At 34.6% G+C, this 13,004-nt stretch overlaps 1 protein-coding gene across 1 annotated transcript; it reads right to left on the bottom strand.

Annotated features, from left to right (window-relative positions):
• Positions 1-4,431: 4,431 nt before the first annotated feature.
• LOC107776786 (uncharacterized) lies at positions 4,432-11,659 on the bottom strand. The gene is made up of 7 exons (XM_016596709.2): positions 11,527-11,659; positions 11,232-11,302; positions 10,355-10,474; positions 10,183-10,261; positions 9,872-9,958; positions 7,883-7,945; positions 4,432-4,992 (listed from the first exon to the last, which is right to left on the bottom strand). Exons 2-7 carry the CDS (start codon positions 11,285-11,287, stop codon positions 4,915-4,917), a joined length of 483 nt encoding a protein of 160 aa, XP_016452195.1. The 5' UTR covers positions 11,288-11,302; positions 11,527-11,659; the 3' UTR covers positions 4,432-4,914.
• Positions 11,660-13,004: the final 1,345 nt, after the last annotated feature.

Below are 13,004 nucleotides of genomic sequence, written 5' to 3'. Positions count from 1 at the left end.
AAAGAGTCAAATCTTCCTTTGTATAGGGATTCTAATAAAAGGTGACTTGGAACACCCAAAAATCAATTCCAAGTGGCGACTCTAAACAATAAATAATCCCTACTTCAAAAATGTCTCTTTAAATGGAAAAACTCTTTAACCCACAATCCGTAACATAATTACTACATTATCTTTTGGAGGAGTAAAAAAAGGGGTGCGACAACTGCCATACTTCAGGCTTACTCTGACGTTGATTGGGGCGGAATGATTGATACCAGACACTCAACTTCAGCTTATGTCATTCTTCTTGGGTCCAATCCTATTAGTTGGTGTTCAAAAAAGCAGCGAACAGTTGCTCGCTCATCCACTGAAGCTGAGTATCGAGTTGTAGTTGAAGTAAACTTGATTGTTAATCTCCTTAAGGAACTGCATCTTCCACCTAAGACTCCGCCAAAAATCCTATGCTATAATGTTGGAGCCACTTATCTCAGTCATAATCCTGTTTCCACAGTAGAACAAAGCATGTGGCCATGATTTTCATTTCGTCCGTGATCAAGTTGAAAGGAATCAAATTTATGTTCGGCACATTAGCAATGCCTCACAGCTTGCAGATGCCCTCCCAAAACCTCTACCTCGACGACCTTTCTCTGACTTTGTGACCAAGATTGGCCTCCAACCAGTGGAGCCAATCTTGCGGGGGCGTGATAAGGATAAGGATAAGCAGAGTTAAGATTCTCATTTGAATTCAAATTGTTGTATATATCTGCTAAACCTCTCTTCCACATCTACAAAACTCCTACTACCAATGTACTTTAAATATAAATGTACCCATTTACATGACCGAATAATACAAGTTGGAACACCAAATACTCACTGTTTTAACTCTTACTAATTTTTTCAGAAGCATCTGTCTACGAAAAATATGTACTTTCATAGAGGCAAGTCAAATTTCTGAAGACTGAGAAATTTTAAATACACTTCAACTGTTATGAAGTTGAACTCAAATTATAATTAATTAATTTGACAAGCATCTTTCAACAAACAAAAAAGAAAAAAAAGGAGAATTTCAACTATAATTAAGAGGATAGGTTTGGGAAAAGAACTCTTGGTAAGAAATTATCTCCTCATAAATGTTGGTACATCAACTTCATTTTAGATTTTTGAAATTCAAATAATATTAAAATTGTAGAATAATCATTGATGAAAATGGCGAGTGTCTAATTTACCTACAAGAATTTACACCTACAGGGAGTAATATTTAGTGTCAAGAATATTTTTTTTCCTTAAATATCTGATAGTTTTCATGGTCTTTGTCTCTTTGATAACGATCATATAACAATCTCCGACAAAATAATACAAGTATTTTAAGCAGTTTAAAGTTCCAGTTTATTCCAACTCTTTTCTTTAACTCAACTGTGAGTTCAATATCAAGTTGATATGTCTCAATTGATTCAATTTGTACTAAAGTTAGGATTTTCAGTTATTCATACAAATCTTAATTAATTTTAGTTTCAATCAAGGTTTAATTCCTCAAACAACTGGGGATCTTTCTCGTTAGCAAATTAGAAAGACTATTCAATATTTGCATTTTAGGAATTTTACGAAATTGTTAAGTGCCAAAGAGTTTTTTGATAAATAGAGTATTTCATTCGTGTCAAAATCAATAATATAAACGTATAGACTCAATAATTTGTTTGAAAAAGAAAAAAAAATATGAATCTGTTTCAAACAAGCTAAAGGTGAATAGGTAATGATGAATTACCATTCAATTTCTTCAGGTATGAATTACCCTTCAATTTCTTCATGTATATTATACTTTTGACTATAAGCATAAGATAATATATAATATACTGTTTAGAAAAGGTGATAGTATCATAAAGGGTTTGAGTGTCAAAGTCGTTCGAAAATAGTGACAAACTAGTTACCTAATTGTCTCCGAGGAAAGTATGAGCAAGGGATTGAAACCGAAGCAGAAAATTTTGGTATTTGATATTCAATATTTTAGTATTTGGTATGATATTTGATTTAAATTTATTAAAAACAATTGATATTAGGTATGGTATTTGGTATTTACAAAAACAATACCAAAATATATAATAAGTTACATAAATACACATATTATTGATTATAGCATACTAAGTTACATAATACTATTCTTTAGTATTCTAGGATGCCAAGCATCTTAACGTAATACTTTTACAGTTTTAGGAAGTTTCTTCTAGAGTATTGAATTGCATTTGTTGAATTAATCCTTGTTGTATTCTCTAACTTCACCAATTAGCTCTAAGCAAGTAACAAGACATTTTCAATGATTAAATTTATTTCTTTATGTACCTTTTTTCTCTCTATAAGTTCATACTTGCTGGTTTTGAATAAAAAATGTGTCAATAGTCATATGAGCCCAGAATGTTTTTCTTTTTATATGTGTGAGTACGTTAATTAAGAATATTACAGTCTATGGCTTTATCCACCATTTAATATTGTAAAAATTGTACGGGACGCCCTATTTGGTCGCCTCCATTTAACCTATTTTCATTTTTTTTAAAAGTTTTTATTTGTATCCACTTTTTAAATATATTCAATCTCATTTTCTCCTCCTCCTCATCTTCTTCTTCTTCTTCTTCTTCTTCTTCTTCTTCTTCTTCTTCTTCTTCTTCTTCTTCTTCTTCTTCTTATGAAACTTCAGTTCATGAGATGATTGTCATAAATATATTTATCAGATTATTTAAAAATAAATTATAAATAATTACGTAAGTTAGTAAATAATAATTTGTGAATATTTCCACGTACATAAGTTAGTAGACAATGATAATTCTGTTCTTTTCACATTTATTGTTTTCAAAATTTATTATTTAGATACTGTTGGCAATCTGATTATTTATCTAGTGTGTTAGAAAGCTTTTTCAAAAACTTCAGTTTATATAGTGCTGAAGTTTTTACAAATGAACTAAATAACTTCAGCATCTTCTGCTGAAGTTTTTGAAAAAGCTTTATGACAATACTAATGAATCCAGGACAAAAAAAAAACTTCAGCCTTTAATGCTGAAGTTTTTACAAATGAACTAAATAACTTCAGCATCTTCTGCTGAAGGTTTTGAAAAAGCTTATCCAGGACAAAAAAAAACTTCAAGTTTTTATAAATGAACTAAATAATTTCAGCATCTTTTGCTTAAATTTTTAAAAAAAGTTAATGACAAAACTAATGAATCCAGGACAAAAAAAACTCCAGCTTATTTAGTGCAATTACAAACAAAAACTTCAGCAAATAGAGAACAAAATTTCAACTACTATGCTTAAGTTCAGCAATTACAAACAAAAACTTCAGCACACTTGGTTCAACACACTTGCTACTTCAGGCTCATCTACTAGAATGCTGAAGTTTTGCGTGATTGCCTTTGCTACTTCAACTCAGTATGCTGAAGTTACGCGAAAAAGTGGGTACGCTTGTAATTTTTTTGCAAAGCGGGCACAAGTTAAAACGTGACCCAAAAAGCGGGTATAGATGCAAATGCCCCGTTAATATTAAAACCGAATAAACCGAAGTTATTATACCAAATAAACCAAAATCGAAAGGAGGAAAGCCGAACATAATTAGGTATAGTATTAGTATAATATTTTAAGAAATTGAATACCAAAAATACCGAATCGAAATGTCTAAATACTGTACTATACCGACCGACGAACACCCCTAGCTTTAAGTGAGCATGTAACTCTGTCTCTTTCTGTTCTTTCGAAGCTGCTTCTCTCCTTTTCTGTTTGTGTTTTGCTGTACATTTAAATGTGCTAAGCATCGTGGGAGGGCTTAGAACAGGTTAAACCTCTCACTATCATAATTCATAAGAGTGAGACCATACATACTACACGAAATTACTGCTTTCTCTCAACACTGGCATAAATTAATAAATTAATTCTTACCATAATTTAAATGTCAGTAATTTACGTCAATAAATGATCTAAGCTCTTTTTCTCCCTTTATAGTAACATATGTATTTAAGGATAACACATTAATTCAAAAGCTTGAAATAACCAAACACTAGAAAATAAGCTGATTAAAGAAGATTTTATTCGTAAATGTTCTACATGGGCTGGTTACATTTCTCTCTGATCTGTTGTACTTAACAAGGCAAGAAACTTGGGTTCAACAGGGTCCACGAAAACAGGTCAGAAAAGGAACAGTTGGATAAAGTCAATGCATGAGTTTCCTAAAGAAGTGCATTTAACACTAATTGATAATAGCATTACCTCCTCTCCTCTCTTCCCAAATGTTTCACTTTTCACTTCATGAGTCGGACCATGTGATGTTTAACTAACAATTCAAAATGTTTAATGTGAATAATGACGAGATGCATGTCAAAACACTAGTTCATGTGGCACGCGACAATATTGTACAGAGAAGTCCCAAATTTAATTTAGTACCAGCAGGACCAAGATATTCAAAAGGATACTGAATAGAGGCAAACAAGAACATTATTATTTACAACAAGAAATTGTATTTCATAAATCAGTAACTCACTCATCGTTCTCTGCAGTAGTCATAACATCCCTGATAGCTACTGAATTCCGTGAGACCTTTAACAAGTTAAGAACATCAAAACTTCTGTCTCTGACGAGCCAACTTATATGAGCTCAGCTTCAAATTTAAGTTCTTTATCACACTCTGCCAGCTTGTGTCACAAATGGCTATTACTGTACAAAAGGATTTGGAGAAAGCAAAATTCATGGAAGAATAACAGTGCCTACTTTTCACCCAAAAAGAGGGGAACAAAATATTAAGCTCTGACTTTTGGAGAGGCAAAGGAGATTCTCGTTCTGAAACAGCCTTTTCACTTTCGTGCTCGATAATTTAAAAGAAAGCCAGTGCTAGTAGTCCAAAATGGTAAAATCATATCGTTTTATCTGGAACGAGGAAATACCATGTTGGATACTCCTTAACTTTTAATTGGGATCTGATGTTCGAACTCCATGCCTTTTGAAATACTCACGAAATCCATAAGCACTGAGATCATAGTTGAACTGAAATTAAAAGTAGTTTAATAATCAGAACCACTTCAAACACAAGACAAGGACTCTCAAACTCGGGTTTATACACAGCTTTCCACCAGTGCTTAATCTGTTATCCATGACATAGCTCTCACACAGATATAGTATGATCAGTGGAAATCGGGTAGAAAAGTAAGATTACCAGGGCAGAAAACCTATCCAGCCGATGTATGCAGGGGCGAATCTACGTTAGGCAAAGTGGTGTCACTCGACGTCACTTCGTCAGAAATCTTTACTAAATATATATAATGTTTTCATATAGAATATACAAATTTGCTATATATAAAGTAAGCGACACCGCTGGACAGCAAGTGCATGACTCATGGTCTGCTGGTCAAGCACCCAATTGTGCACACGAAAGTCCAAGGTTCTAAACTTTATTGCAGGCAACAGAAGTGGTTTTAAAGTTTTTAAGCCTCTTTTGTTAAAACGTAAAGCCCCATTTGTATTAAAAAGTAGAGGCTGTAAAGATTCGAACAACAGACCACATTTTCATCAGTAATAATCGACAAAACCAATGAGTCAAAGCTCATTTCTTGGCCGCAGAAATGGTAAGGTTTAGCAGACATCTTGAGTTGCAACATAGGCTCATTCCGGACTACATATCTTGGGTTGCCTCTGGGTGCCAAACATAAGAACACTATAGTGTGGCAGGGAGTTGTCGAAAATTTTAAGAGGCTAGCTACCTGGCAGACTCAGTACCTATCTTTTGGGGGGAAAGTTGCATTGATTAATAGTGTGTTGGATAGTACTCCAACATATTTTATGTCCCTATTCCCTATTCCATGCAAGGTGTTGCTACAGTTCGGCAGAATAAGGAGAAGATTTTTGTGGGAGGGCAACAGTAATCAGCATAAATTTCATTTGGTGAGATGGAACAAAGTCACTATGCCTAAGGAAATGGGAGGAATGGGCATCAGAAATTTACAGTTACATAATAAAAGACTACTCATGGCTGCAAGATCTTAAGGTGCATATGCAGGAAAAGGACAGTATAATATGGGGTAGTAGAATTGCTATGTAAACCTGTAGAGATGATGGGCAGAGGCAACATCATTGAAGAATGGCCTTGGAAGCTTGTATGGAGAACAAAAATACCTACTAAAGTGACCTGCTTTAGCTAGTTGGCAGTATTAGGTGCAATTTTAACAGAAGATGGTCTTCAAAAGAGAGGATTTCCTCTATGCAACAGATGCTATATATGTGAACGAAATACTGAGAGTGTAGATCACATGTTTGTGCATTGTACAGTGGCTAGAAGTATATGGGTTTTATTCAGCAATATTTTTGGTTTAAGTTCGGTACTGCCGAGAACTTTAAAGGAAATTTTTGTCATTTGGAGCAGTTGTGGAGTTGATAAGTCTATCAGAAGCACTTGGAAGATGATTCCCCAATGTGTAATCTGGACCATTTGGATGGAGAGGAATCAAAGATGCTTTGAAGGAAGATCAAGACCCATACATACACTAAAAGCTAGATGTTTACCAAATCTTTTGGCGTGGAGTAACCATTTTGATGCAAATAGCTCATTAGATCTATTAGATTTTGTAAGCTCCTTGAGCAGATAGGAGGTTTTTGCTTATCAGGAGAATTGACATTTTGGCAATCAATTACATCCTCTAGATGATTGATTTAATGAAAGCTTACCATACTTGATCAAAAAAGAATAATTTTTATAGTCTAAAAATAATTTTTCGCACAATTAACTTGAGTTGATTTAGAACCCTAATGTTATTATAGTGGCTCGTTCATTTTGTCACTTCTTTAAATATTCGACACTGCTTAGAAAAATTCTGCTTACGCCCGTGGATGCGTGATGAAGCAACCGATGGATATGGAGAAGGTGGCACAAATAAGTTTTGTGAACTCGATACTAGACATTTTAAAATAACTAGTAACAAGTATGCACTCAATAGTAACAGCAACAATGACCACTCTTCTTGCACTAAGTAATATTGCAATGAGAACATGCATGGAAATGCAGGAGAAGAAAAGCGACAGTTGGACCAATTCGCAATAGAGGACTTAGCTATGCCTGAGCTAAGTTTTGGTTTGTATAGCTAAGAGTGTAGCCTAGTGGTCAATGAAGTGGATTGTGAACCATAAGGTCTCAAGGTTCCAATCCTGTGGAGGCAAAAACACTAGGTGATTTCTTCCCGTCTGTTCAAGCCTTGGTCACAATGTGCTGGTGGGAGGTAGCTGGTATCCCATGGAATTAGCCGATGTGCGAGTAAGTTGGCGAAAAATAAAAGATTTTTTTTTCATCTAAAAAAGAGGTTGGTCATGGGTATCCAGTGGCTCTGTCAATAGGTGAATTTGGAAAAGCAACTAATATATTTTGTTTTTTTACGTTTTACTTTGTCACTTTTATAGGAGTTGAATATTTGCTAGAATAAATGCAAGAAGGAATTACCAATCAAAATAAATAAATAAATAAATAAATAAATAAATGCAAGTAGTTTTTTTTTTTTTGGCTTAGCCACCTTTGTAGGACTTAAATTTCTGGTATAAATTTAAGTAACTGTTGATATAGCCGCAATGAATCTGATGACAAGTAAAGCAATCCACAACAACTCTAGAATGCCAGTACCTAGCAATAACTCCCTAAGATGAAGAAAAAGAACAAGGCCGGCTCTATAAACTATAAGGTAAGGTTTAAGACAGTGCTAACAACTCTGCTCAGTATGTGCTGATAGCTTATGGTAGTCACAATAGCTAACTTTTCAAGAGCAAGCACCATCACAAGCTAATGAAACAAATGATAGTAACTATAATTTCATGGTAGACATTGAAAAAATCTAACTTATGATAATATGTTTTACAAAAAAATCAAGGATAAAAGCAATAAAAATTAAAAACTTACAGGTAAAACCTTGACAGCGTATTTGGTAATATTAGGATCAGCAACCCTTCCCTGAGCAGCTGCCTGGTAGAGGGCAAATCATAATCACTCAATTGAAGACAAAAGTATAGAAAGAAATTTATGCTATCTGAAGCCACAAAGCTAACAAACATCGAAGCGGCGAGCCTCCGGTATTTACAAACCATGAGAAACATCAAAGAATGTCGCAGAGAAACATCCAATACACATGGAGAGAAAATAATAGTCTAAACTAACGCAAAATTAATTTAAAACAGGGAAACAAAAAAGGAGAAGAAATAAAAGAAATCACACTCCCATTTCTGGATATAATTGAAAAGTCGACCACTCATAATAAACGGCTAAGTACACCCCACACAAAATTCCAGCGACTCAAATTCGTTAAACAAGTTTCCCTACCAAAAAACCTAATGATCAATTCAATCATGTCTTCTATGATACAGACATAAGATGAAGCTCTTAATCTTTTGTGCCCAATCAAACTATGAAACATAAAAAGGATAAAGTGAGTAATTTTTTTATGCCCTGAAACTACAGACAAAAAAATAAGAGCAACCAATACATACTTGCAATTCTGTTTCAGATTATTAAGACTATTCCTTAGATAGAACAGAGAGGGAGGAGGGAATATGAGAATAATTACTGGAACTTCATGGCAATAACCTGCACAAGGAAGGCTGCTTTTAGCTCATCTTATGCTGCCTGTAGCTGGAGTTGGTAGATACAAGCTTTTAGTTTTAGGTTGGTTCGTTGTGCTTCAGCTTAATTATTCATTATCTTGTTATAAGTTCGTAATGAGATGTTAGTGGTACTTCTGAGGTCAAGAACATCATTGTTCTCAGCTAAGTTGCTTGGACACGGGTGCGGGTGTCCGATACGGGTGCGGATCTAGAGGTCAGATCCTCGAGATTTAAATTCTAAGATTCGGGGATATAGATCCTAGTACGTATACGGGTGCGGGGATCCGGCTAAAAATAATTCAAAAAAATGGAAGTATAAAAATATTTCTAAATTATGGGAAATTTTGTGAAATACTTATGTATAGCTTGTAAAATATGGATTTCTTTTTTGTTCTCAAGTTGTAGATAAATAAAGGATTGATTTCCTAGATAAGGTATGCTATTTTCTTCAAATTTACCCTAGTTTTGGTTCTGATTTCGGAAATCAAATTGTATCTCGTCTCGAATCTTTTCGTCCATCATGGTCAAAGTACCCAAAATTGTTTGACCATATCCAGTACGGATCCCATACCCATACCCATACCCACACCCATACTAGTGTCGTGTCGACATGAGTGTGACACCTAAACTGCCATGTCGGAGCAACTTAGGTTCTAGCAGGAAGTAACTTGAGCTTGTCAGGGAGGGATTAGACACAACAAAAGCCGACCTCTTTAAATGCTGCAGAATTCTGCATAACATAAGACATGTTTGCACCTCTTAACATTCTAACAAGTCAAGCCTTCACTGCATGCAGCATAAATAACATATGACAACCTATCATACTTCCACTGCACACAAGTACAGAAGAATAAATCTACTCCCTCTCTTCACCCACAGTATTCGATATAGCCTGATACTATGCTCTATAAGTTACCCAGCACAAGGTCAATCACAAAGTAAATCTAGTAAATTCCCCCTATTGTAACAGAGTGTACTTTAGCTATGCAAACCTCTCATTCATCTTGTACTTAGTTCTGAGAAACATAAATCCGTCTGCTGCAGTTTGTACCTTTTTCACAAATTTCTTGTAAGGAATAAGTTTGTTTACAAAAAATAAAACATCTCCCTTCAGTCATGTAGGCCAACTTTGAGCGCACTCATGAGGAAAGGAACCAAGATATAATCAGATGAACGCAGTAATTTTCTATCAGATTGTAGAAAATACATCTTTTTCTCTACACCTCTCTATTAAGGCACTCATAAGCCACTTTTAGTATAAATATATAATGCCATGACTCAACAGAAGTACCTGTTCTGGACTATGAAATATCTCTACAAATGGATATTCCTTTTGTTGTCTTGTTATGCAAAACCCAGGGTACTTCGGGCATTCGACCTGAAAAATACAAAATAATACTGAAAACGTGGACAATGTTATGTATAAGCTGGGAAAACATCTTTATGCTATCAAAATTAGAAACAATGAGGCCTTTTGCATATCCCCAACAGAGGTAATAAACTCATAGTTGACCACAGTACACACGCCTGAAAAGACACTTTGCAGTAAACTAGCATTATATTCTATCTATACTCAAAAGAGAGGTCCGCGAAGTATCTTACACGTAAAAATTTTACATGTGGATAAAACTCAGCTGCAGACTCCTCTAGCACTTTGTCAAGATGTTTGGTGTAGTTACTCCTAAAGCAGCCAAAAATTTACATGAAAGATATTAATGCGATAAAACTACAGAAGACAGGAGAGCAGGGAAGAGAAATTACAAACTTTTATTACTTGATTGTAAATGCAACAACTACAGGGTAGCCTTGATGAAGAAGTTGGACAAATTCCCGTTCTGAGGTAAAGTGAATAACCCTCGATGGTCCAAGATCCTTAGGATAGCCTGTATAATACCTTCAAATACCAAAGACAAAGTTAACCCAGCATAAAATAACATCCAATTAAAAATAAAGCAAATGCAGCATGCAAAGGCCCAAAACAATTTCTCTCCCTGCACCTCTAACACCAGGCGAGCATGTCACAGCAGCAAAGCTAGCAACATTATGCAGACTACTAGACAGAGAAAGACTATCCGCCAAAAATTAACCAAGGAATAAGTGAAAGTAAACTCCCTGCCCAACCACATAAAAACGTATGCATATAATGCACTTCAGGAGCGGGTGCACAATATAAAATATGTACAAATATTAAATTTCGAACCAAGTAGCTTAAACGGCCAGTGGGTTCAGTGGCATCCAAAGTTTAAATCTTGTATCCACCTCTGATGCACTTATATCACCAATGATATTTCGTCTGTTGGTTAGTTGTCTAAGTTGGAGGTGCTGACCACAGTTTCACATCCCATCAATTACAGATTTATCACCATATTATATGCCGTTGTTCTCACTACTAGTATGCAATTGAGTTTAAGTTGTATGCACTGACAATTTAAAAAATATTTACACAACCAGATCACTTATAAGGTGATCCCAGGTAAATCTCTTGATAAGCATCAACTGGTAATCTAATCTGGTAAAAATGGTAAGTAACATGCTATCACACGTCAAAATTCTCTGTTAGTATAAAAAATTCTTTACACTGTCAGCGCATATAACTTAAATCCATTAAAATTTAAGACATATACAAAAAGAGAAGGAAAAAAAAAACTTACTTGCAATTGGAACGAAGGTTGATAAGGAACTTGTTAAAGAATGATTGCTCCTCCATAGCGATATCCAAACCCTAATAGAAAAAACCACCAAAAATATAACAAGTGTACATGTTAATTCATCGAGCAAGCAACACTAAGAAAACAAAAATAAAAATACATTCAATTTATCTTAATTTGATGAATTAGAGACTAATAACTATAATAAGCAATTCCATTGAATATTAATACTTGGAATCTTTTGAAATTGCTGTTAGATATAAAGTTCAAGCACAGAGTTAGTGGTCATGGTACTTACGGTGCTTTTGGGTGTAACAGGCGGCGAAGAAGGTTGTGACGGTGGTCAGGGGCGGAGGCAAAACCGCTTCGTCGAAAAAACCAATTTAATAGTATGTATCGAATAATTTGCAAATACAATTATTTATTATAAATTAAAACAAATGACCCCATCCAGCTTATAGACATCGTTGGCTTGTTGGTACAGAGCTTTAGTTTATGTTGAGAGGTCAAGGGATCGAATCCGAAAGACACACTTGCTTTACATTTTTGTGCTTTCTTCTCGAAAAATATTAAAGACAACAAGGATTGAACCCCCGACTCCTTACCCAAAACGTAATGTTGAACCACTTGAGCTGGCTTCTTTCCGCTCCAAGATTTTGGCGACAAACAATTTGTCTTTTTAGGATTTGGATTATTCAAGTAACCCGTAAACTCTAATTTTGAAAAAATTCAGCGAGAGAATATTACAGCTTGTTTGGATGGTTGTTACTTATTGTATCGTATCGTATCGTATTGTTATTTAAATACAATGTTTGTTTTGATTGTTACTTAAATCTTATTGTATCATATTGCTAAATCTATCGTTACGTAACGATGAAATGTGTCACTTTATGTAACGACCGATTTGGTGTGGTCGCGTCGTTTCCTTGGGTTTTCTCTCAATCTCACCCTTCACTAGTATTAAATAATTTTATTTTATCATTTACCCTACCTTTTTATATATCGTATCATAATTTTTCTTCATAATATTGCAAATTTATTCATCATATTGCTGGTGCGTGATACCATGAAACGACGATAAAATGACACAATCCATCCAAACAAGCTGTTAGGCGAGTATTTGAATTATGTTTTTTTAATTATAAATATGATGTCGTTGCGTAATTTATTCATTTATTTACTTTTTTAAATGGCGATGCCGCTTAAGAAAAACTCTGCGTACACGATGAGTGTGTATTTGAATTATATTTTTTTTTAATTATAAATATGATGTTATTGCCGTGATTTATTTATTTATTTACTTTTTTAAATGTCTGACGTCACTTATGCCCCTAACGGTGGTTACAGGGCGGAGAATGGCGGACAGGCAAGAGAAGTGACGGCGGCCTAAAGGAGGAAACTAGCCGACGGCTACGTTGTAGGAAATGAGTTAGAAACAAGGACACTCATGTCATTTAGCTTAATCAAAATGGACAGCGGACGAAAATTTTGAAAAAAAAAATTCAAGGATGGTTTATGCGGGAAATATTTCATATTTTAATATTGCCAAGCAAAAGATGCATTAGTTATTCAACGATAACTTTTCTTTTATATGAATTTTTTATTCAAGCATTAGTCATTCTAAACTATGACCAAACATCCCGCAAATCGTGATCTTATAGATAATATAATGGTTAATAGTGTGGATAGTTCTTTTAAGGGGAAGAGTTTTACGACCAAGGGGGTATTGGTGCAACTGAGATGAGAGAGATTGAGAATATCTACAAAAGATTTGAT

Source organism: Nicotiana tabacum, chromosome 18, assembly GCF_000715075.1.
Source record: "Nicotiana tabacum cultivar K326 chromosome 18, ASM71507v2, whole genome shotgun sequence".
In the NCBI taxonomy this organism is placed as follows: Eukaryota; Viridiplantae; Streptophyta; class Magnoliopsida; order Solanales; family Solanaceae; genus Nicotiana; species Nicotiana tabacum.
Note: the sequence above shows the minus strand (reverse complement) of the source record. Positions and strands in the feature narration are given on the sequence as shown.